General features: G+C 46.8%; 2 protein-coding genes across 10 annotated transcripts in view; one reads left to right on the forward strand and one right to left on the reverse strand.

Annotated features, from left to right (window-relative positions):
* The first annotated feature begins 173 nt into the window (after positions 1 to 173).
* Positions 174 to 2,116, forward strand: LOC127070668 (aprataxin). 2 transcript variants are annotated; one of them, XR_007784623.1, is made up of 5 exons: positions 174 to 357; positions 550 to 927; positions 1,017 to 1,150; positions 1,210 to 1,666; positions 1,763 to 2,116. XR_007784623.1 is itself a non-coding variant. In XM_051008991.1 (4 exons), exons 2-4 carry the CDS (start codon positions 575 to 577, stop codon positions 1,380 to 1,382), a joined length of 660 nt encoding a protein of 219 aa, XP_050864948.1. In that variant the 5' UTR covers positions 174 to 357; positions 550 to 574; the 3' UTR covers positions 1,383 to 2,116. The 2 variants fall into 2 exon arrangements, 1 of the variants encoding a protein (XP_050864948.1); XM_051008991.1 differs by having other exon boundaries at positions 1,210 to 2,116.
* Positions 2,038 to 25,570, reverse strand: part of LOC127068913 (3-phosphoinositide-dependent protein kinase 1) — a 148,851-nt gene continuing 125,318 nt past the window's right edge. For 3 of the 8 annotated variants that reach the window (XM_051005727.1, XM_051005450.1, XM_051005793.1), the window contains 3 exons: positions 7,795 to 8,034; positions 6,143 to 7,675; positions 2,038 to 6,052 (listed from right to left, as the gene is read on the reverse strand). In XM_051005727.1, the coding sequence (XP_050861684.1) occupies positions 5,942 to 6,052; positions 6,143 to 7,675; positions 7,795 to 8,034 (1,884 nt within the window). In that variant the 3' untranslated portion in view covers positions 2,038 to 5,941. The other 5 variants (XM_051005634.1, XM_051005540.1, XM_051005361.1 and 2 more) reach the window with 5 other exon arrangements.

Below are 25,570 nucleotides of genomic sequence, written 5' to 3' on the forward strand. Positions count from 1 at the left end.
GTTATTTCCATTTAACATATTCTTTCGATTCCTTTCACGACGATGAAAAAACATTTTGTTCTCGATTGCGTGTAACTTGCACGATATCGTAAAGAATCGAAGAAAAATATTTGAACTCGTCGCACCTTTGGTATTCATACAAAAGCTTCGCTGCGCGCCATTTCTGGTTATTTCTATACTACGTACATATGTATGTACTTACTTATTTGTAGGTCTCGCGTGTTTCCGTTTGAACGTGAAACGTTAAAAATCATATTAAATCGCTCGACCGGGTGGTTCCTCAAATAGATGGATTGTTTTACGTCGTGCTGGGATATTCATACGTAGACTGATCTTGGTTCGATTCGCCATATAATGGTAAAAAATTTGTTTCTCTTTTCATTGTTTCTTTTATAACCTAAAAATGTAATATCGTACGTTTCTCCTTGCGATTTTATGTTCGAATTGAGACTTGCGTATTTTATTATATTTTTTTTAACTATATCTTTTTATTATCCTGTTTCTTATCATCTTTAATTAACGCGTTAATTATTATTTGTTTGTTTCCAGCTCCTTTAAATCAAGAAATAAACATATGAACGTACATAGGATAGTAAACCGATTTCTATTGATCGCGTTGGAGAAAACAATGAAACGTAATGGAAAAAAGAATTTAACCAAAGCCGTAACAGCTACTTTACCGAAAAAGAATCATTGGTCGTTAGGCTTACTCGATTCTATGAAAGATCCGACTCTTAAAGTCGTGGAGGACGATAGCATAGTCGTTATCAAAGATAAATATCCAAAAGCAAGATTTCATTATCTGATTTTGCCGAAGGAAAATATTTCTACAGTTTGGAAGATTCAAAAGAATCATGAGAATCTTCTGTGGCATATGGACGACGTTGCGGAAGAACTAATTAAAAAACATTCGGGACACAAGTTCCTGTATGAGAAAAGTCAAACGAGAAATTATTCTACAACTATGTTCCTTTACTTTATTCCGTCTTGTAACTAATATTTCTTTATATTTGCAGTATCGGGTATCATGCTGTGCCAAGTATGCAAAGAATGCATTTACATGTGATTAGTACAGATTTTAACAGTCCGTGTTTAAAAACGAAATATCACTGGAACAGTTTTACAACGCCATTCTTTATCTCTTCCAAAGGTAAATCGAAGCTATCGATATCGTATTCAACGCATTTATTGAACGTATTTTCTTTTCAGAATTATGTAAACAACTCAAAGAAAACGGAGAACTCAAAAAGATAAGTTCTACGACGGCACAAAAGTATTTAAATAGTGAATTAAAATGCCACGAGTGTTCGGTGAAGCCAAAAAATATGGGCGACTTGAAAAGGCATCTACTCTCGTCGCATTTGTCAGAAAAGTGGGAATGAACGTTCTTTTTATTGGACACTGTAGACCGTGTTATTTTCTCGACCAAAAATTTGAAGTCGATGGCATTTCCTGTGTCATCCAGCCATGATTTCCAGTTGATATCGACTGTATTTGGTGCGATCCAGTAGCAGCTAGTGTTTCAAGGAATCGTTTAAAACATGACGTGTAATAATTATCGATAACCAGCTTTGAACGTAAGGAATAAAATTATATCGCTCGCGAGCGACACATCGTATTCGTATAATATTCGTTATAGATTATTATGAAACAATTTTGGATCGAGGTAAAGAAAACTTTGAAAATATGGTTCAACAATTCTCCGCTCCATATATTTCACTTTTTTCCAGTTTAATTCACTCTACGGATAGTTTGTTTCCAGCTCCTTTAAATCAAGAAATAAACATATGAACGTACATAGGATAGTAAACCGATTTCTATTGATCGCGTTGGAGAAAACAATGAAACAGTAGCTTCACTCTTTGGAAAGTTATTTAATACGAAACACAACATTTCCGCAGGAATAAAACGAAACAAACAAGTGTATCAATTGCCGTCAAGTTCGTTCGTAATAAAATGAATAAATATAGTTGCCATATGTGTATCAGGATTAGGATCGACATTTTTTGATGGTTTTTCGTAAAGAAAGCAGTCGGGTTATATGTTTCGGAAAATTTACTATAAATAAATTTGATGTTAATAGGTTTCGTCGCCTATAATATCAATTACGTGCTAACTATTTACAGTCTTCATCCTTATCCCGTGTCTAGAACTTTGCGTGTACGAGTGTGTGTTTGAAGTGCGTGAAAGGTAGGTATATAGGTACGTGTGTGTGTGTTTGTATGCGCGCGCGCGCGCGACTGCATGTGTGAGTAATAAGTGTGATCGAGTACGCACGTGGGACCCGATGTGAAGTGTGTCGATCGTGTGTTGTCTTAAAATCTGTATACATTTAGTAATACTGCAATGAATAGTTTGAAGCGTTTCTATCGCATCGAAACAGTAGGCATTTCAACGTTCGCAAGGCCTTGCCTGTTATTGCTTGCGTGGCTCACGGAAAAGATGATCCGTGAACACAAATTTACACCACTGATTTTCTTTTTTTTTTTTTTTTTCTTTTAAGTATTCATCTCCTCTCTACATACGCACTAATACGTGCGTATTATACATAAATTAGTTAAATTACCTAGGAATTTTGTATTTTCCTTTGAACTCGTCGCGCGCTGAGAGGCGTCTTCGAGCTGGCATCGCTTCGCGTCGATTCGCGAATTCATTTTCTTTAATTAGAACTATATAATACAAAGGAAAACTGGATACGACGCCGCTCGAAGCACATAGGAATCTCGATACCATGATCTCCGAATTACGATTTCGAAGATCCACCAAACTTTTCGCCTAACACATATCGACGATTGATCCGACGAACCACCTCGTTTTTTCCTCGCGTACACGCTCTCCTTTACGCCTACTAAAGCTTTAGCGCGGTCTACATAAAACGTAGAGAAACAAAATGCAGCTGGGCGTAAAGAACGCGTGCGGAATAACGCTGCGTTATCGCGCTTTGGTATATGCCGCGAATGTCTGAATTTTCACGTTTAACGTATCTACAACACCTCGTTTCGATCGATCGATCGATCGATCGGGAGAGAGAGAGAGAGAGAGAGGAGTGAGAGAGCACGATAATAAAGACAAAATGAACAAGAAACGAACACGCAAGGATAAAGACTTAAAGAAAAATAAAAAATAAATGGAAAAGAGGAAAACGTCCTCGCGAGAAAGAAAAGTCGCGCAACTAGGAAAGAGAAAGAGGCGAAAATGAAGAAAAGAACGCGGAGGAGGAAATTCGCGGGAACAAAATTCCATTTTTCTTGGTCCGCTCGCACCGTACGTAGCCCACCAAAAGCGGTCACTTTGGAAAGAGCCACTGGGCGCGAGGACAATGCCGGATCTAAAAGAAGAACCGCCATTATTTCGAACACATCGAGCCACGGCTCCCTGCTCCACGAAATTCGACCTTACATCCGTTCTTTTCGCTTTCCGCGCAGTTCCCTCTATTTTTATATACCCTGTTTAAATCTATGCTCGCGAGGAAGTCGACCATTACGCGCACTCCCACTGTTATAACATTGAATTTTTCAACAACGAAAAAAGACTGAATAAACGCACGTACGATCAAATTCCTTATTTTCGAGCCTCTCTCGCCGCGGCAAGTGGAGTCAACGAATTCTATCCTAATTTTCGTATCCTAAGCCTAAGAATTTCTTTTGTACACAAATTGTCTAACTAACTACATATATTCACATTCTCATAAATATCGCGCGTAATATTACTTTTATATATATATATATAAATATATATATGTATGAGTGTATATATATATACACGCGACAAGTGCGTGCGTGTGTGTATATATATATACAATGCGTATAGATAATGATAATGTACAAGTGTATAATACACAGTATCAAGGAATTTGGTCGTACGATTCTAAGCCGAAGAAACGAGGCGATTCATCCCGATTCCTACTAGACGATCGTCGCGAAATATATTTACAAAGTTTCTAACTTTACAATGACGATGTAATGGGTTTATACACGCACGCGTATTGTTTCTACCGTCTATACGTGTGTACATATACGCGATTACTAGAGAGGATATATATATATATATAATAATATATATATAAAGATATATACACACACTTATATACAATATTCAACGCGGTATTATAGTAGCGATAATAATTGGTAATAGCATTAATAGTAGTAATAGTCGCAGTGGTAGTAGCGGTAATATAACTAATACGTAACATCTATACAGACTTCTTAAATCTTATTTTGAAATACGAAGAAAAGAAAAACCGAATGAAAGAAAAGATGGAACGAAAAAAAAAGAACAAAAAAGAACTAAGAAAAAAATAAATAACGTAAGACGAATAGCTTCTTCTATAATAAATAAACGAAAAAGTCCGCGTTTTTAAACCTACGAGGAAACAATACTTATATCGGCGATACTATAATACATACGGCTACGTAGTAGTTAACAAGAGCGTTAATAATGCATTCTATTAAAAGGTATACAATTATAATGATGATAATGATGATGACGATGATCGTAATGATAATGATAATGATAATAATAATAATAATAATAATAATAATAATAATAGTAATAGTAATAGTAATAGTAATAATGATAATAATAATAATAGCAATAATAATAGCGAATAATAAGATAACGATAATAATTGGCTTAACGCGAAGGAAAATAAGTTATACCGACGCACGCGAGTAAGAGCGAATTTCGGTGCGCTTTCTCTAAATATATTATAATTACCTATTTGTTTCTTAAAGCTAGGCGAAAAAACAAGACTATCTATTTAATCTAAATAGGATCGCGTTCGATTTTTCCCGTATCCATATCTTCGCGGTAGGAGAAAATCATCGTTTATCAGTGCTCTCTTCAACTTTTGTCGACGCAAGCCCACCCTACTCTACGTCGACGTACCACACGATTTTCGTTCTTAGCGTTCCCGAACTGCCGTTTTTCTTTTTCTTTTGTCTTTTCTCTCTTTTTCTTCCAAATCCGCGAGGGCCCGATTAAATGGTCGCGACGAGAAAACGGAACAAGAGCAAAAACCCGAGGAGAAGCGGATCGATGACGACGCGACGAGAACACACACTGTTTTGTACTTACGAATTACGCTAATTATTAATTCTAAATATATGTATAATGGGGATGCATAGGCATGCATCCTCGCTTCGCAAAGTCTTTGCCCTGCTTTTCGAGTGAAATGGTTCTTTTGTATTTACAAGACAGGTACCACAGGGAGACGAAAAAAGAGAAAGAGACAAAAAGAAAGAAAAAAAAATAAGAATAAAAAAAAAATCGGATACGAAAAGGAGCCGCGGGCAAGTTGGACCGATCGTTTCTCGGTTAACGTAACAAAAGTAAGCGATATTATTAAAGCTGCAAAGGGATGGTGGTGGTGGTGGTGGGTGGTCTGTGTCTAAATTCCTCCCAACGTTTTTCCTTTTCTATTTCGTCGATCCGCTGTAAACATCGTCTCTTAATTCTACACTCTCATCCGGCCTTTCCTCGGAGCCACTTCTGTTCTAATCGTTAAATAGAAATTTCGACTATAAATACTTTGTAAAGAATTTTCCTAAAGCTTCGCACGACGCCGCGTCACATTCACGTTACATCGATGAACGACCGATGCGGCTTCGCAAATACTTGTCCCTAAACAATTCGCTCTACCCTTCGTGTCTCGAAGCAGCTTGCCACTGCCTCTTGCAACGATAATTTACCTAACTTTAAGAAGATCCCTCGAGAATCGAGGGGGAAACGACCAAACGATCTAGAGTATCTTTCCTAAAGTAGAAGCGACATCTATCGGTCCCTACGATGTCTTCCTACGTGTCTATGTATATACATGTAACAAATTCTTTCCTATATAACGTCAAATTCGAAAAGATGAAATTATCGAATCTCTACCGTCGTCTTCTCGGACGGGTATCGCGATCGAGTCGTGGTCATTGCTCTCGGACAACTTTTTTTCTTAAGCGGTGGATTCCTGCAGGCCGTAACAATGGACTCGCATCTCCTCGATAGCTCTACACCACTCTAATGCGAATCCCTCGGGATCTTCGAGATAATACGTCCTGTTTGGCTGTAATGCGAAAACAAAGGAGTTCGATTAGAGAGAGGGGAGGGGGAGGAGCGAAACGTTCGTTTCGATTCAAACGGTACAGAAACTTACAGTATGGACAAAGAAAATCTTGAAGTTCTTGGGCTCGACCCTGAGTTCGGGGCTCCAGGGTATCTCACCCTTGAGCACCATATTGACAGAGTCGACGTAATATAGGTGAGGTCCGGTCGTGAGCAGGAGCATTCTCCGTCTAGCGAAGAGGCCCTTTCTCTTGTTGACGAATCCTTGCTTCAAGATGAGATTGCCCTCGACGAAGACGTCCCACTGACTGGACGCGCGTTGCTTCTCCAATCGGTTTCTGATCTCCTCGGGCGTGAGATCGGCGATGTTGCTTTCGGTTCCGGAGGTCCTGGTCTTTCTCGGTTGTCTCTCGGCAACGGTGGCGGCGGCGGCGAGTACGGCAGCGCGTCGAGCGGGCTTGTCGATGGTTCGTTTGCTCGGCTCGTTGGCGCTAGGTTCGGCACTGTTGTTGTCCGCGTTGTTCTCGTTCTCGCGTTCGTCGTCCTCCTCGTCATCGTCGTCGTCGTCGTCGTCGTCGTCGTCGTCGTCGTCGTCCTCGCCGATGCCAAGACCGAGAAGTCTCGTTAGCTGCTTGTCGTCGAGCCCGGGCTCGAGATGATCCGGAACTCTGTACTGCGACCTGAGTTCCTCGTGCTCCGAGGTGCCGGGCAAATAGGGATAAATCGGCGGAGGCGTTTGTTCGTGAAGGGTCTCGAAGTCGACACCCTCGAAGAAGGGATGAGCACGAATGCTGGGATAACCGGCGCCGTGCTCGTCCTGAGCGCCGAGTCTTTCGTTGGGTTCGAGCACGAGAAGACGACTGACGAGGGACTTGGCCAACTCGCAGAAGCCATCGGGTATTTCGTACTCGAGCTTCAAGATCTTTTGGAATATCAAGTATTCGCTCCGCGAACGGAACGGCGGCAAACCGGCGACCATCTGGTAGACGATGCAGCCGAGCGCCCAAAGGTCCGACGCTCTGCTCGCCGTTTTGTCCGTCAGTAATTCCGGTGAGACGTATTGCGCGGTGCCGACGAAGGAACCTCTGCGTTCCTTGCGACCCTGCTGCTGTTGCTGTTGTTGCGGCTGCTGCTGCTGCTGCTGCTGCTGCTGCTGTTGTTGTTGAGCGTCATCCGCCGGAGGTCCCATCACCTGCGGGGTCTCCGGATCTTTGAGGATTTTAGCGCTGCCGAAATCGGTAATGAGCAGGTGCATCTTCTCGTCCAAAAGTATGTTCTCCGGCTTGAGATCGCGATGAATGATGCCGAGACCGTGAAGGTACTCGAGACCACGCAGGATCTCCGCCGAGTAGAACTTGGTACATTCGATGTCGAAGGAGCCAACCTTATTGATATAAGGTAGAAGCTCGCCGTTTTTCGCGTACGATAGGACGAAATAGAGTCTTTCCATGTCCTGGAAGGTGCAGAACAAACGCACGAACGAGTGTTTCGCCGTCGCGAGCATGTTCAACACCTCCTTCTCGCGTTTCACGTACTCGGTCTTTTTCTCCTTGATGACGTGACGCTTGTCGCACACTTTTATCGCGTACTCCTTGCTGGTATGGATATCCTTGGCGAGGTAAACCTGGAGGAGAGATTCGCGATATTTAGATACACGCGCCTCCTCCTTCCTCTTGCATAGAAGAGGCGATTCGTGATAAAAGCGAAGAATAGCGAAGAGGAGAATAAAAGGGAAGAACTTACGGTGGAGAAGCTTCCCTCGCCGATCACCTTGCCAAAGATGAAATCCTTCGGAGTGCGCTTGTGCGTGAGCGGATTTACGGTGGTGAGCGAAGGGTTCGTAGGAACTCGGGGCGCCAAGGTGGCTGCTGGCGCCACTACACCGTTGGTCACGTCGTTCGTCGGTGGAGACATTTTGGACACCGGCCCCTCCACCGTTACTGCCGGCTGTGGCGAAACGGTAAGCGCCTGGTTCGCCACACGCTGAAACAAAAAAAGAAGCACTTTTTCTTCGGAGGAACTTTAGAGAAACTTTGGTCGAGGATGGGAGCTCGAACAAGGTAGTCGCTTGCTAGCGAAACGCGAGGAGAGCCTACGGAGAGTTCGGTATCCGGTACTCTTAACTCCTCTCATCCGGTAGCATCGGGAAATCGCGGAGCGGAAGTCGTCGCCTGACGTCACCGCACTACCAACGCGGCACGTGGCCCCACGCATCGAGAGAGAGAGAGAGAGAGAGAGAGAGCTTTATCCTCCCACGCTACGAACGATCCTCGATCGAAAAGGAGACGCGAGACGTCTTACGCATTTCCGCTACTCGTTTTTACCCGTTCGGGGACCATCGACCCTTAATCTTTTCGTTTCCTGTCCCGAAAGACGACCGGGAGCAACGCACTTCCGCCGAAATACGAGAAGATATAAAACGGCGATGATATAAATAAGAAGATACGGAGAGGTAGGAGTGCTCGGAAAAAAGTACAGGTACCTGTCCTTATATATACTTCGTCGAGAGATAATGGAAGAGATAAATACGCGCAACGGTCCAATTTCGTGATTCGTCACCCACGCTCTACTTCGCTCGCATCTTCGTAGGTCTATGCGCGAGATACGCTACCTGAAAGATGCGATACTCTTTCCAGAGGACTTGAGAGAAGACAGCCGATTTGGATGTTCGCACAGGGTCGGAAGGAAAAGGGAGAGAGAAAGAGAGAGGACGTTCGCGTTCTTCCCAGGCCGGTTACGAGGCGGGCCCCACAGCGTCGTCAACCATCCGTATCAGGCCGTCGACCTCCTCGAGAGCGTTAGCTCGAGAGAAGCCTTGTCGGCCCTACGCGATGACGTTCCGAGGAGTAACGCTCGAGTTACCTCTCTCTCTCTCTCTTCCTTCTCCCGTTCCCTCTTACTTATCTCTCCTTTATACTCTTATCTACGCTTCGGGTCACGACTCGAAACCATTTCGTCTACAACGCTCGACGAATTTCCCAATAGCACGCCTATGGAAACGATGAAAAGCGAAGTACGCGCGTGCGATATCGGACCAAGTTGCCCCATTTTCCGAGGAAAGAGAAACGAGAGCAGGCTGCTCCCTTTCACGAGAAAAGCCCTCGTCGGAAAAGCGGATTTACGAGACACCGCGGAGTGGAAACGGTGACCGCGTTTCTTCCTGGGTGCAAATCCAATCCCCGAAACGCGTCTTGATCCCGTACGGGGGGATGTATCGGCCACTTCTTTCTCCCGCCTCTTTTCATCCTTTCCGAAAGAAAAAAAAAAAATGCGCGAGGACGATAAAAATTGTTTCGGAGCGGAAAGAACGGCGCAGAAGCTCGGGAATTTTCCGAAAGACGGAATCTTTTCTCTTCTCTTCTCTTCTCCTCTCTCCTCTTCTTTTCTTTTCTTTTCAATGCTTTTGGGCCTTCTTTACAGCGACTCTCTCTCCCTCTTTCTATAGCATATATGCGACGGCATAGTCGCACGTATAGCGCGTAGAAAAGAGAGGAGCGAGCACACACGTACGCACGCGTACGCATTTACACACGAGAGAACGAGCGGCATTCCAACGGACATTCTAATTTTAGCTTCGCTCGTTTCTCTCCTTCTCGCACGCGCGCCTTTTTTCCGTCCTTTATAACTTTCCGACCTCTCTCTCTCTCGCTCGCTCGCTCGTTTCTTCCCTCTCTCTTCCCGCTTACATGGCGGTTGCGTTTTTTCGTGCCGCAAACGGTGCTGCACTCTCACAGCGGCACGCAGTACCAACCATCTCAGTGGTTCTTAGTATCGTTCGTTTCAGCCGTTTACGCGAAAGAGATGTCTAATAATTCTACGTCATACGATTATTGAAACATTCAAAAGTCGAGTCGCAACGTTTATTAACTGGTCTATTTTCTTCCCGCGACGATGCGAAACACGAAACGCGACGCGAGCGACAGTTTCTCGAGCGAAGGGACGAAGGCGACGCGAAGAACCACTGGACAACACGGTCCACCACCTTTCTCCCTGCTCGTCGTTCTCTCTTCTCCCTTTGCGCGAGCGGCGACAGACGGCAGTGGCGGTGACGGACGGAGGGAGAGGAGGGAGAGGGAGGGAAGGGGAGGAGAGGGGGGAGAGAGAGAGAAAGAGAGAAGAGGAAGGAGGCCGATCTCCGGCATCCCCACCCTCGTGCCGTTTTTCCCGAGAACACAGAAGGGACTACGCCTATCGGCGGCGACGGCGGCGGCGCAGGCGGCCGACACTTTTGTCCGTGAATGAAATGTTTTGCATTCGCAGACGCTGAGAAACGTGTCGCGAGCACAACCTAAATTAGAACACGCGGCGATCCCTTGCTCCAAAAGCGAGAGCCAGAGAGAGAGAGAGAGAGAGAGAGAATTTTATTGCACTAGGCCATGTAGCTTCTCAAGTTCGTAAAAAGGAACAAGATACGAGCGAATGTAAACTTAAAATATCCGAACAACGTAAAAAATACAGGAAAAATAAAGGGAGAGAGCGCCGCGTGAAAAAGAAAATGGAAAGGGAAGAAAGGAGGGCGGGAAAGAAAAGGGAGAGGGTAGCTTTTCCTTCTTCTCGCGCTTTAAGCGTTATCGATCGAGACGCGGTGCTTCGGAAAAGAGAAGTAGCCGGGGTCAATGATGAGGCACGATTTAGACTAGCTTAGAGTGCTTCTTCCTCGAGCTTATCGTTAGACGTAATGGGTGCGTAGTAGAAAAGTACGCGTACGGTGGCAGTGTGTAGTAGTATTAGTAGTAACGGCAGCAGCACGGTAACGCACTCGACGTCTTTTTCAAATTTCTTTCGACTTCGTTGACCTTCCGTTACGTACCAAAGCGTTGTTTTTTTTTTAACGGAAAGTACGGGACGTGGAGGAGGAGGGAGCGTAGGCGGTTTGTTGTCAAACGACCGTAACAACTACTATTGGAAATATCTATTTTCTAAGTTTATCAAAGAGCTAGACTCTTGACAAATAAGCGAGCTCGACGAAAACATGTTTTTTCGACCGCTCGAGAATAAACACTCGGAGGAAGAATCTTGATTATTCGTTGGAGGGGTTCGAAGTTCAGACGAGCCTATCGGTGGCACCGTTCTCATCGAGTTCTCTCGACCTCGAAGACTCGGTGGTTTCTCGCTCTTTCGTCTAATTCGCCGATGTAATTACGAGAGATCCGACGACGTTTCCTTTTTTCCTTGCGCGTCGTTGTGCTCGAGCGTACGCGCGTATATACGCATATAAATAGGAAAGAGCGCGCGCGCGCGCGATTCAAGAAAAAGGAATCTAGACCGAATAAAAAATCACCTGGCAACTGGTCTTCCTATCGAAAATTCCGCATTCCGTCGCGAACCCGTTTAAAAAATCGACTCCGAAGGCCTCTGTAAACAACTTTCGAGGCGAGTCGTCGCAGAGAGAGAGAGAGAGAGAGAGAGAGAGAGATTCGTACCGCACTCGCGCGAACTCGGCTCCAGGCGAATTTATTTAAATTCGACCGAGCGTAAATTATTCATGCCGCGAGGCAGTGTGTTAACCTCGACTCTTTCATCTTCTCCGTAAGCGAGGTATCGTTCGCTACTGGCCTCGAATGCCGCGCAAGGGATGCTCTCCGCCGTCGTCCAACGACCAGCGCGGCGTCTTAGAAATAATTTCGAGCAACGAGAGAACCTTTTTTACGCTTTTACGCCTCAAGTTTTCTTTTTCCCGAGACAACGCTCGGTCCGTCTTCTCGGTTCCGTCAAAGGAAAACAAATATGTACCTTTTCCGCGAGGAGAAAGTTAGCATAGCACTCCGAAGGAAACACACTTTTCCGCACAAACCGCTCGGAACGTTCTATCTTCTACGATGGTCTCTTTGAGAGTCTTACCTTGAATAACTTCTTAAGCCTCCGGTAGCCGCGATGTAATCGCGACACGTACTGCTTGTTGGAATCCAGTTTGAATGATTAAAGCCACAGTTGCGGAAACGAAGATAAGAAAAATGAAAAACCGAAATGACGCGAGGAAAACCAAAGACGGGTATTTGCTTTCGATCGTTGGTCCGATGGCAATCTTCTCGAGGTTGCGGAGAAAGAATAAGAAAAAAAGGAGGAAGAACGGAAGAGTCGTCGTTGTTGTTGTTATCGGTGGTGTTGTGTCTCGTCGATGCTGGCTCGTCGGTCGGGGGATGGATCGATTTAGTAGTAGTAGTAGTAGTAGTAGTAGTAGTAGTAGTGTGGTGGTGGTGGTAGTAGTAGAGTAGTAGTAGTAGTAGTAGCAAAGAGTAGTGATGTAGTAGTGTAGTAGCAGCAATAGTAACAGTGTAGTAGGAGTGGTAGAAGAATAGTTGTGGTTGCTGTCGTTACGTGTTGCGTCTTACGTTAGAAACTTTTTTTGCGATGACACGAATTAGAAGAACCGAAGATAATAATGGCAACGACGATGACGATGATGCGGACGAAACCGATGGCGACACGGTCGTCGACGTTTACCGGATTTCCAAACAAAACGTCCCGATAGATGGACAGATATATATGTGTGTATTATGTTTCCTTTCGATAAGAGTGTCTCTCTCGGGAACGACGTACGCGTATATGTGCATGCGCGGGAACCGAAGAACGAAAAACACGTTCGTGGCCATAGAGAGCCGTTCGCTTACTGAATTCTACGCTTGGCGGGTCCGGGCTGCTAACCCGCGCTTTCTCCCCACCACGAGTAGCTCTCTTGGCGGCAAGCCTCCCCACTACCGCGTACGACCTCTTCCTCGAGCGTTCTATCCCCTCTCTCGGCTCTGCTCGAGCCCGCATCCGGGAGCTTCGAGTGGGGTGCGCTCTCTCGCTCTCTCTCTCCAATTCTCTCCCCACCTACGTCGTCGTCGTCGTCGTCGTCGTCGTCGTCGTCGTCGTCGTCGTCGTCGTCGTCGTCGTCGTGTCAGTAATCTTACCGTAGATCGTAAAGCACGCTCACCGCTGTGGTCGAGTGCGAAAATCGCAACGAAAGACTACGCCTCGAATCTCTTTCCTCCTCCTCGTCGTTGTCGATCGTAACGACGTAGAAAAAAGAAAAGGACGAGTCGGAAAGGCAGCGAAGAACGTGGCCGGGGATGGAAGGAGAAGGAGAGAGAATCCATCGGCTAACGATCCGGCACGCCCGTCGACGTCGGCCTACTATCGCGAGGACGGATAAACATTCGGAATTGTTTATTGGCGCGGCGACGAGTTCGCATTCGAATTTGACCGTTCGAGGGGAAAAAGTCCATACGGTTAGTTGCGGTAAGAAGGAGGGGAATTTCGGTCGGCGCGCATGCGTCGGCGCCCCGGCGGGGATAGTCGGAGCGACGGCGCCACTGTCCCCACTCCCTGTCACCCCTACCATCTTCGGGCTCGCAGAGTGCGCTCTCTCGCCTTGGAAGGTAGGGCACGCGCGAATGAACGCGCGCGCACTCTGCGTACCTCCCTTTCCTATCTTCTCTCTTTCCTCTCTCCCTCCGACCCTCTCGCGCTCGCTCTCGCTCTCCGTGTGTTTGTTTGTTTATAGTCGTGTTCTCGGAAATACCCGATACGAGTAACGGACTCTTGCGGCGCGCGCGTTGCCTCGCATTCCCATTCTGGCGTTGCATCCGGTCGGTTCTCGGATTCCTCGAGCGTTGCATCCAATTGCCATACCTCCGCTCCGCCAACTTTTTCCTCGTCTCGCTCCTTTATGTTTCCTCTACGACGATCTTTCTCCTTTTCGAAAAATTATTGCCTCTCGAGACGGACGGAAGGAACGGAATCGATCGTTGAACTCCCGTCGTCGGAGAAGGGACCCCGCTATCTTTGAACTTGACTTCCAATCTACCGACGCTAATCTTTCTTTTTTCTACGAACCTCCGCGCGAAGGCAGATATCGAGAGTCGCGATAAAGATTGCATCGCGTTTCTGATTCTCGAGAAGGTAACCCAACTTCGTCGTGCGCGTTCTTCTATCTTGAGATCGAAAAACAAATATCGCGTACGATAACGCGCGGCACGATGAAGTTTCATAATGGATCGTAGAACGCGCACGGTGGTATCGCGCGCTATCGGAAACTTTCGGCGATAAAGAGTTTCGCTTGTTTTCTTTTCCTTTTCTTTTTTTCCCTTCGCCTTTCGAACCACATCGACCACCGTTTATCGAAACAAAGCGATTGTACTTTCTCGGCCGAGACGAAGAGTCCGAGAAAGAAAATAATATCGTTCGAGGCGCCTCGACGACGTAATTTTACTCGTTAGCAGCTAGGCTCTTTCGTACGAGCCCGAGATCGTATCGCGCTCCCTCGATAAGACGCGACTGTTGGATAATGACGCGCGATCGTCGATCGTTCGTTGTTTGTTCCTTCGAGAGTTCGTCCGTTTCGCGCGCACTCTCGACTTGGAGTCCTCGTTGTCGCGATAAAAAGCAGCGACCGTTGATCGCGCGTCGACTGCGCGAGCCACGTCCGTCCTAGTTCTTGCAACGCAATATCGCGCCAAACCCCGCGATTCGAACTTTTTAAAAGTCGTGCGAATTGCTTCCGCGCGCGTAGGCGCAACGACGCTCGAATCTCCGGCTTTTCGAAGCGTACGACCCGACGCTTCGGACGATCGATTTCCGAAGAGTCCAAGAATATCGGGTTGCGACGCGATATCTGCCTAATGTTTGTCGTTTCGATACACGTATCTACTTTTTCCAGCGAGATCGATACGCATTACTAGACTTTGCTAGAGATACAAAGTCCAACGAACGAGAGAAAGAAGAAGAACGATAGAACGGCGTTGTTTACTTCTTCCTCGAATCACGGACTTTATCGCGTTTCTTCGCGCGCGCTCTCGATATGGATCGCGCTCACGTGGAAACGTTCGGATCGAAAATTTCCGATTCGAAGAACCCGACGTAAGGTTCCCATGGGATCTCTCCGACGCGTATCGCGTCATTATCGTCGTTCGCGCCTCTCGGCTCCAGGCGGCGGTCGATCGTCGCCCGACTGGCGACTAACGAAGTCGCGCGTCGAGCTTTTCCTTCTACGTCGTACTACGATCAGTCGTACTGCGCTGGAGCAGATTTTTTAGCGAAACGAACCAAACCGCGAGTCGGCTCTGTCGTCTCTCCGAATATTTATGAGGAGCGAATCGAGAGCGTCAACGCGCTATAGCGCGCGCCTCTCTAATATTCACGTGGCGATTCATCGATCGCCGAGAGAACAATGCTAAGTCGACTCGAGTAACACAATGACGGCCGAGAGCGTAGCAACGACAACTACCTCGCCTCCGTTGAACGATCGTCGAGACCACAAAAACATTGCTCGTGACGAACCGGAAATAAATGCACGGAGATGCGTTCGAAGGAGCGCCCGTACGATTTTTGTACGATTCGTTACGCGAGCCGCCGGTATGTGGTCCTCGAAACTTCGAGGACGTTTATCGGGTATCGCGATCGAATTCTTTCTTTATCGGCCACCTCGTAGAATCTCAACTTTTTTTTTGCGTTTGATTCTCACGTTAATACCAACAACAAGTCGAAAGCAACACGAAAGGCTCTTATCGATTACTCGAGAACGAAAACAACGATCTTATCGCGGGACGTTACTCGCGAGCGCTAATATCGATTTTATAAAAGAGATACGCTGCTTACCGCGCGAATAATTAGTCGAAAATTCGTCCGATAACGACGAATGGGCTGACCTGCGAATAAAAGAATGAAACAAAAAAAAAGTATTTCGAAATATACACGACCAACGTTCGAGAAGGAAGGAAGAGAAGCGCGAGAGCGGTGCTCGCGATAATGCGACTTGCTCGACAATAAACAAAACCCTATTTATACCGTTTATCGGCTTGTTTACGGCTGTAGGACACTTACTGTAATGTAGTAAATCGCGTAGGCAGCGTGAATCATTCGTGGGCAGTCGATCTTCGAACTCATTCACGCTCTCTCCTCGACGGTTCCGCGGCGGACGATAAATGGCGATCGGCCGTCGTCGTAGTGCTCTCTCCCCCTCTCTCTCTCTCTCTCTCTCTCTCTCTCTCTCGCTCTCTCTCTTTCTCTCTCTCACTCTTTCTCTTTCTCTCTCTCTCTCTTTCACTCGATGTATGTACACGTGCTGCTGGGCTGCTGTTGCTTCGTCGCTCTCGTCCGTCCGTCCCGTACACGTATATACGAGTATACGTGTGTGTGTGTGTGTGTGTAGTGGCGATGGAGGTGCCGGCGCCCGTCGTACCGACTCGATCGACGGCTAATCGCGTCCTCGCTTCTTAATTAATCCCCGATGATAGGGCCGAACTTCGTACGGCACGAACGCTCGATAAGCCGTCGCCGTGCACGTGTACAGAAAGTGTCGTCGGACGGCGGCTGTGGCTTGTGACTGGCGTCAGTCCTCTCGAAAACACAAAACAAAACGTAACGATACGAAGCTTTCGACGGTATAAGGCTAGCATGTATTATGAAATCGTTAATAATTATGATCGAAAGTCGCTCTTCCTTCCTATTCCGTCTCTCTCTCTCCCTCTCTTCCTTTCGTCCCGTTCAACGATAGTGTTTTGTCAATCCCGAATCGCTAGTTCGACCTTTCTCGATGGAAACATTTTCAACGACGTTAGACGCTTCGTTCTGGAATGGAAATGGTCAATTTGGAACGAGATCGCGCCGCTACGACTCGCAGAAATCTTTTGCGACTCTACGCGAACAGAGAGACAAAGGGGGGAGAAAGAGAGAGAGAGAGAGAGAGAGAAGCTGGGCGAGCTCGATTTACCGTTATCCAATAAACGCACTCTCCTCCAACCTTCTAAACGCATTTCTTCGGGTCTCTGGACTTAATTTCGTTCTCTAACAAAACTGCACTTCGAAGCGGAACGAGGGTCATAAATTAAACTCGTCATTAAAATTCTATTTATAGGTCGCTCGTCCCGTCGTTTCGGAAAATCTTTGCGCGACCGAAAACTCCTGACCCACATTTTGCCAATTCAGGCGCGAAATACACGGAAACGAAAGGCACGAGAAGAAAACGGATTAAAACGAAGTCAAACGGAGGAAGAAACGATCCGAGAGACGCCGAAACGCAACTGGCAGCGAAACGTTCGCTACATCGACTGCTCTCGACTCGTTTCGATTTCTCGAGCTCGACGACGACATCGGTGATTCGTTTACTCTCTCTCCTCTGCCAAGGAAAATTTGGCAGGCCCTGATTCGCCTCGTTGAAACAAATATAGAAAGGTGCAAAGGTCGATGCTCGGTTTCTCCTCCCATGAATAGGAATCGCATACGAAGGTACGAGTCCATTTTTCATTTCCTGATTCGTATACGGCGCAGCACGAAAATGAAGTATCCACTTAAGGGGCGATGTATATCGCCACCGACCAGGAAAGCTCGCACACGTCGACGATAAGAGAGTGGCGATCGAAGATAGGTGAAAAAGCATTTGGCACGTGCCGTTATATCGCGCTTCCACCTAGGTCGAATAGGAACGTACGTTGATGTGCCGGGACGTATTAGCGTTTCATCGATCAATCGTAGATATCGAAATCGGAAAGGAAGCTCCCTGAGTGGTCAGCGACGTGCGAAGGAAAGAAAAACAGGAAACGAAAGGGCGTCTTTTGATGAATGCGTCCTGGATATACTCGCGCGATTTCCTCCGCGACGGGATCCACCCTCTCTCACGTTACCTCCCTGGAGTCTCTTCTTTCGTCCATCGGTCGGGCGGACAGGAGGGACAGGTGCGCCCAGGGAGTCCTCCCTCGATTTGTATTCGTCGTTGGAATTGCTCGATCGGTAACTCGATGAAAACCCACATCTTCCGCACTCGGAAAGTTTCGCCGGTCGTGTCTTTGAATACGGAAAGCAGCCTACGTATTGTCTATCGTTCGGACAAAGGGACGTGTAATTTTCCTTTACCTTTTAGAATCTACTCGAAACGGTTCGAACTTTCGGTTCGACCGACTCGGGCTTTACGACGACTGTCTCTCTGTCTATCTCCCCCCACCCCCTCTCTCTTCCCCTCCTCGTCCGACTCTCTCCGTTGTGTAGTCGTCCGTGTTTTCGGAAGGAACGCGAGAGAAGGTAGAAGACGAGTTCGAAGCAAGGTCGGGAAGAGAGTTGTTGTCGTAAACAGGTATACGTTGTCGTGATCGATAGGGGAGGGGTCACCGGATAACGACGAATGCTTGACCTATTTCGAGATCTTCTCCCTTTCTCCACGTCGTCGCTTCAAAATATCGCTTTTGAATATCTCGCCCGATTTATTTCAAAATCTACGAACAAATATTTCGATCGCTTCGTACCGTCGGAGACTGTTGTCCGTAGAACGAAAATATTTTTTCTCCTCTCTCGCGCGCGTATTCGGGCTGTTTTCTTATCTGGGCGAGGAAGCGCGCGCGCGCGAGAGAGAAAGCGTCGACTGCTTTATGCGTTAGTAAATCGGTTGGCAACAATAAACTTGGAAATTCACGTGTGAACGATCGATCGGGCGAAATGGCGATCCGTCTTCCGCGATCGCACCTGCCCGACCGACAAGCTGGAAAGATTCAAACTCGGAGAACTTTTACGTACGACGATTATTTTCGATCTCTCTACATTACCCTTTAAAATTTGTGATTTCACGGACACGCTCTTTTTTCACTCGGACGCGAAACACGACGCGAACGTAACCGTAACGTCTCTCGAGTTGTTGCTTCTGCAAACATTTATGCACCTGTTTTAAAATATTTATAGGACGGCAGGCCGCAAAATGAGCAAATATGTCGTAATTTATATCGAAGAAAAATATTTGCTAAAAAAATCACCGCACATCATTATCGTGCACGACAATTTACGGTAATGCGAAGCGAGCTCCTTTATAGCGCTTCGCGGGGATGCTCTTCGAAAGAATTATTTTTCCACGCATTTCAGTCGCGCTCTGTCCGTACGCCTTGAAAATTTCATGGTAACTTTTGGGATGCGCTCGGTGATCTAGTTACGCTTTACGGAGCAACGATTTTATTGGCAAGACCTTTAACGTACCATGTATACGATATATGTGTAACGATCTATTTTAATAAATATATAAGTAATAAAGAAATACTCGTCGTCTGGCGAACTCTCTTCCCTTCGCATCGAATAGATTCAACGATCTCATGCGAGAACTATTAATAGTGGAATTTCGTTTCTAAAAGTGCCACTCTAAGTATACCAAAAGCGTCGTAGAGTTCTCAAAATAAAACGCGACGAAGAATATTTTGGAAGCGGCTCGTATACGCTTTTGCGCGTCTTTTCGACGAGACTCATAAATCAAAGGAGAACAAATACTTTTGGGAAAGGCCAGACTCGCTATCGAAATTATGTCTCGAGTAAAACGAAAATAAAGAACGAAAGAAAGGAGACGGACTTGGAGAGAGAACGTTTTTCGATCGACAAAAATCCTAAAGGATCGGCCAAGTAAGTACGATCATTTCTTTGTATCATTTATATCGAGTGTACGATGCGATGCGCAAATGTTTATTTGTATTCGTCGTTCTTCCCTAAAATAATTATCTGCGTCAATTCTCAATGACTCGCTAATACGCGCGCGCATACACAGACATTGTATACTTCGAATAAACGGAGAAAATTTGACCATAGCGTCTTTAATATGACTCGCTCTCTGCGTATTTGCCAATGGCCAAGGTGAAATTAATCAAAGAACTCGCTATCGCGTCGCATTAACTACGTGTTTACTTTCCCCACGCGTCATTCGTTTGCGCGTAATCGTTCATTTAAATGAAAGCGCGACTTATGTAACTGATTTCAATAAAAATACAATAAGGATGTAACACATTGATTCGAGACCGTTTTATTTACCAGCGTTTATTTCGCGTAGACGAGGAAGATTTGGTTCTTTTTCACGAGAGATAATTAATGCATTACAGCTCCGTCATCTTCGTCGTTGATTACGAGAATAGCGAAAAAAAGAGAGGAAGGGGGGGGGGGGAAGAGTATCCGGACGATGGCTAAAGTCTTCGTCAAATTTGCATTACGAGGCAGAGACTTAATGATTTATTAATGCCGCTCAAAGTCTACGATTACGTTAATTAGCGTAACACATAGCGACGTCATGATTTTTCAATTTTCAAACGTCTTTTTCGCATTTCCGAATTCTCTTGGAACGACGAGCGCGAATGTTGGTACGATAAAATATGGTAGAGCGATCGTTGCAAAAGAAGCCTGTTTGCCGTAATCGCGTTAATTGTCTGCAGGGAGCCGAGTATTTACGGAATATTTTCATTTCTTCGCGGGTCGTCCGACCTCCTCTTCTTGTCGATGTTTATTCACGTGCGATATTACAATATAAACGCGTATAGTAACGCGCATAGTAGCGCGACACTCGACGAGTGACTCGCTTTGCAACCTAAAGTAACCTATAATGGCTATATATATATGTGCGTATATATACATATATACATATATATATACACACACACACACGCATATTCATGGATGTACGTACAAGTGCGTCCGGATCGACGGAAAGAAATATAAAACCGTCTCTCTTATTTTTTCTCTCTCCTTTCTCCTTACCTCAATCGTCGATGTAAGCGAGCAGCGGTCCACCTATCTCTCCCTTTCAAAGAGAAATTGAAGGATGCTCGGTCTCGAGCGTACCGCGTTTATGTCGCTCATAAACGAACTACGCTCGGTTATGAAGATAAATAATGAAGACAATAAAGAATCACGGTGACATTCTACTATTTTTTTCTTTTATTTCCTCCACTTTTCCTCCCGTTTTTCCACTTTTTTCCCCTTTTTTATACACAAGCTCGGACTCTTCTCGTCTACCTTCCGCGGCGTTAATAATAAAACCGCGGTTGCAGTCGTTGAAATTGTGTGCCTGGGGATAAAAAAGAAAGAAGAAAGAAAAGAGAGTACGGTGTGGCGTCGGTGCGCTCGAAACGGTTTTCGTGGATACACTTTGCATACCGGTGAAAATTCAACTCGTTTCTAACGCTACTCGTACATAAAGTCATAAAGCACAAACGGCGTATTACGGTAGGTACACCACGTACCCGCGGATCTTTATCTCTCTCTCTCTCGCAGCGCTATTAGTAGGACGACGATAACCCGTTTGAGGAAAGATAATCGGAGAATCCAGTTTCGAAAGGGAGCCTCGTGTTTCGTTCATTGATTGGATTCCCTCTCGGATCGCATGGGCCGCCGCCGCCATCGCTCGCGCGGCTCGCTTATGGCGATTGCACGCGTGCGATCGATAAAGAAGTCGATATGGAAAGGCAAGCAGCTCGCGTTCTTTCCAATTCGAGTCATTGTATGTTAAATCGCGATCGTAGATTATACGACGAGATCGTAATCACGTATCGGTTGCGCGGCTTCGAGCCGATCCGTCTTATTTATTGGAATTCTCCAAAATCAATGACTACGAACGAACAAAAGACTAGGGACGAGGAAGCAACGTCCTATCGTAATCTCTAGCTTTCTCCGTCTCTTTCTTCTGGAAAGAACACGGAGAACGTTTCAAGAGTCTTTCGAAAAGAAAGAAAAATACAAAGACTAAGCTTTCTTAGAAAATCTTTTTAGTCATCTTTGAGTATTCAACGGCGTAAAAGAGAGAGAATGAAAAGTTACAACGTAGACAATGTTTAATGCGTCATACGTAAAAATTATCGAGCGTGACTCGTTGAAAGTGTTGGAGAGCAGAAAGAACAATCGCGTTTATTGCAACGATGGAGAAGAAGGAACACGGATACTTTGGCGCACGTATGCGCCGGCTGCGTCGTCTCTCTTTCTCTCTCGTCGGAGAACAACATCCATCACTTTTGCCTTTCTAGTACTTTCCAAGTAATTAATCACGCACCCATTGTTTCTACCACCCTACGCGTTTCCGATAACGCGTTATCGTAATCCGCCGTAAGAGAGTTCGCGGCATTCTATCGTTTACTGCGCGCGAGCCATGATACTTCTCGTTAAAGTTTCTCCTCCTTTCACGAATCGATCTCGAAATTCCCTTCCGGGAAATCTCTTTGCGCAGACATCGAGCAAAGGAGCAAGGACGATCCTTGGTCGAACGAACGGTGCGACGTAACTGTGGTAAGAATAAAAGAGAATAGAAAAATGAAACGGATAATTATTAAACGCACGCAACGGCTTCGTCGTTCCGCTTCCCGAACGTCGCGTCGTGATCGAAAAGGGAGATATATTGGGCGTCATCGAAGGGACGCGCATAACGTCGCTTCTTAAACGCGTGCGCACGTTTCGATCGTACGACGTACGAGCGCACTCGATGGATACGCGCTGTGAAAAAGGTGTGAATGAACGAGACGGACGAGACGAGACGAGACGAGACGAGACGAGACGAGAATCGCACGCACATATGTACGCCGTTTGTACACGTACACCTGAAAAGACACATCCGTCTGTATTTGCAAAGCCGGAAAACGTCGGTGTTTCGATATAATTTCTGAACGACTGCGCGCACGTGCGTCCTCGCTAGCGAGCCGATGCTTTTGGCAAGGAGCTACCTTTTACACGTTATTCCTCGGTTAAACAAAGAGCTCGCGAAGAGAAGCACGTTCCATCTTGGAGGAAGTACGACGCGCGACTCCTTTATTCAATTTTTATTAAGGAAAAAAAAAAACGCACTCACCGAGAACAATCGGCGCGTCTTAGTCATCAGGGAGAAGGAACAACGTTGGCACTTCTTCGAGTACATGGATCAAAGGAATCATCGATCTAACGAAAGTTTCTCCGAAATCCGTGGGATCGTTAACATTTTCGCGAGGCTGTTCTCGCGCGAGACTCGAAAGAAAAGATCGCACGGCACAGAGGCGGCGTCTCGCGCGCGGTTCGGCGAAAGAATCGCGTGGAACGACCGCGATCATGCGCTCTCCCTTTCTTTTTTTCTCCTTTCCTCAGTATAGCACCGCGCGAGTCTTCGCGTTTATCCAGAATCGTCGCAAACAACAAGAGGAATGATACTCGAAAAATGATACGCTCGCTCGTGAATGAGCAAAGAGAAAAAAAAACGAATCGCTTGACGATCGACGTAGACGATCGTGGCGCCTCTTTCGTTAGGACGAAAACGGGCGATAGCGTTTAATCGCGAAATAACCGGCTCGTTACGTTCAACTACGTAAGAACTGAAGCCTGGGAACGCGATGCGTTGCGAAAGGCAAATGCATCGCCGTCGGCTTCGACGCGAAAAGCTCATATATGCATTTGGCGCAACAGCGTATCGCGATAGAAGCGATATTACCTGACGTCGTGTTTTCGCCACGCGACGACCGATTTCGTCGTCGCCTATGACGTCGTAGATCGAGCGCGCGCGCTAACAGCTGACGAACGTTGTTTGTTGGCAATCGCTCGTTCTTCGAGGCTCGTAAAATCGTTATCGGGAGAATAGAAAGCGAACGAGTACGTAGTTACGCGTTTGATCCAATAACGCGACTACGATTCATGCAGAGGAGAGACGTTGCAGACTCAAAGAGTCTTCCGTAAAATGGAAGAAGAAGGAGAGGGCGGTTAGAAGCTGCGCTTTAACCGCATCGGTTAGCGGTAGGATCGTTCGGTCAAAGCGCCGCGACCCCACCCGGAAGGAAGAACTCACGAGGGTAAGTAAGCCCATGCTTAATTTCTTTAAAACGATCTTATGATAAATAGACCATATAATAAGTAGGGGCTAACCGTAGTCCCTGGTAACGATCGACAAAGAAGAAAAAGGTTAACCCTTTTTGCTTTGTCGTTGGTCGTATCGTACGGCGGAAGGATGTCCCGTCGCGCGTATACTCTTCCCGCCGTCGGTCGAGAGCTTCTTCATCGGGGCCCGATGAAAATCGTCGCGAACCTTGGGGAAACGGTGACGCGCGTCGACGCGTCAGAATGCGAATTACGGATACGGAATGATTCGGGTGTTGAAGAGGTCTACGCACGTACGCGCTCGTATATGTATTTATGTGCCTACGTGGGTTCCCGTCGCACTCGGCTGCCGAGGAGCGTGAGTGTACCGAGATCGGTCGCTATATTTACCTTAGGAAAAGTCGCCTTGCCAAGTCGAGTAAGGTGTCGCGAGCATAGCGGTAGCCGCTGCACCGGCTGCCGGATAAATCCAGTTCGACGCTAGAACGAAGACGAAACGACGTAAACATAGTCGGGACAAGTACCGAAAAGCGATCCTCACATCCGTCCGATGACCGATATAACGCGTCCGTATCCGTCGATCCGCCGACGCGTCTAGCTTGCGTCTGATTCTTGCTCGGGCGGCGGCACGTTTCGCGAAGAGTTAGGAGGTCTCGGAGGAACGCGTCCCCGTTCAAGTTACTTACTTCCCGACGATCCTGAGGCGCATCACGGGCTTGGCCGGTGTCTCGTGTGAACGAGCCTTAACGTATTCGTTGGTCCGTCACGAGCAGTGGAGGGGAAAAAGAGTAAAGATAGCATCGCGGGTATATCTCTCGAGCTAGTCTCGCGGTGCTAAGAGAGTTAGGTCGGTTATTTCCGTCATCTCTTGAGGGGTTCACGACCTGGAGGCCGAAGGCTCCTGCGTGACGTAACTCGTCGCGTCGCGTCGCCTCGCGTCGCACTGCTCGACGCAAAGAGGTACGTAGGTGAGCGCCCGAATATCGCGACATAAACACCGTGAAAGAGCCGCCGGCGGTCGTCCGTCGAAATCGACCGACAGCGATAATTAATTTAGAAATCAATTGACTCGCGAAAGTTGCGAAAGCGCGGACCGATACATCTTGTGTACGTTCAACAGGTATCCGAGTAACTTTCAGCCGGATGGACTCCGTAGTACCCTCCAGACCGTTGCCACTGCTCGCTCGTCACTCGCCAAACCGGAATACCGAAAAGAGTTTAGGTGGAATCGTTTCGATCGTACCAATGAAATTTTTACATAGACTCGATCGCGGAAGAGAAATAACAAAGGTCAGGGATCCCCTCGAAGCGGGAACCATCGGATTCGAGTGAAATTTGAATATAAGAGAGAAATTCCAACGGACGAGATAAATTGTTGATAAATTTCCAAGGATCCTCGATCCTCCCCGTATGTCCATTCGTCGAACGTACCGCCTTCGAGTGGAATTCCGAGCTACGTTCGCAGGCCGCCGACGCAAGTGGCAGAGCTCGTTAAATTAAAAGCATCAGGAATCGTCGACGACCGTTCCGAACACGAGACGGAAAGATCCAATTCGTCGTCGAGTATCGGTTCTTCGCGCTTGGGACCTAGGCAAGGTCGAAGGAAACGTGACAAGGGTTCCTTATACGCGCGTGCTCCGCGCTCTCCAATACCTAATAAAGCGATAACACATGCTTCGAGATTCGACGATGAAATTTCCTCTAGATCTTTTCTCGGAAAGGGACGAGCCGAATGGAAGAGCTACGTCCGCCGCTAGCGTGACAGCCATATCGATTAAAGATCTCGAAGCGAGATCTCAAAGGTTTGAACCCCGAATCGGTCGTATTTAAAGTTAAGCGATCGAATCGGAGCTTATCTTTATCGTCGATGAAAAAGGTCCGCTTCCTTAGTCGCATTCCCGAAGCCGTTCTCGTATTTTCCTCTCGTCGCGTCATCTGGCCGTACGTACGCGTCAAGAGCGCGCAACAAGGTCCATGTGGG

This window comes from Vespula vulgaris, chromosome 1, assembly GCF_905475345.1.
Source record: "Vespula vulgaris chromosome 1, iyVesVulg1.1, whole genome shotgun sequence".
In the NCBI taxonomy this organism is placed as follows: Eukaryota; Metazoa; Arthropoda; class Insecta; order Hymenoptera; family Vespidae; genus Vespula; species Vespula vulgaris.

Bases quoted from the DNA above. Each gene is read 5' to 3' on its own strand.
- LOC127070668 (XM_051008991.1), top strand. From the start codon at position 575: ATGAACGTACATAGGATAGTAAACCGATTTCTATTGATCGCGTTGGAG. The intron at 928-1,016 runs GTATGAGAAAAG...TTATATTTGCAG, and splicing joins CATTCGGGACACAAGTTCCT to TATCGGGTATCATGCTGTGC. The intron at 1,151-1,209 runs GTAAATCGAAGC...TTTTCTTTTCAG, and splicing joins ATTCTTTATCTCTTCCAAAG to AATTATGTAAACAACTCAAA.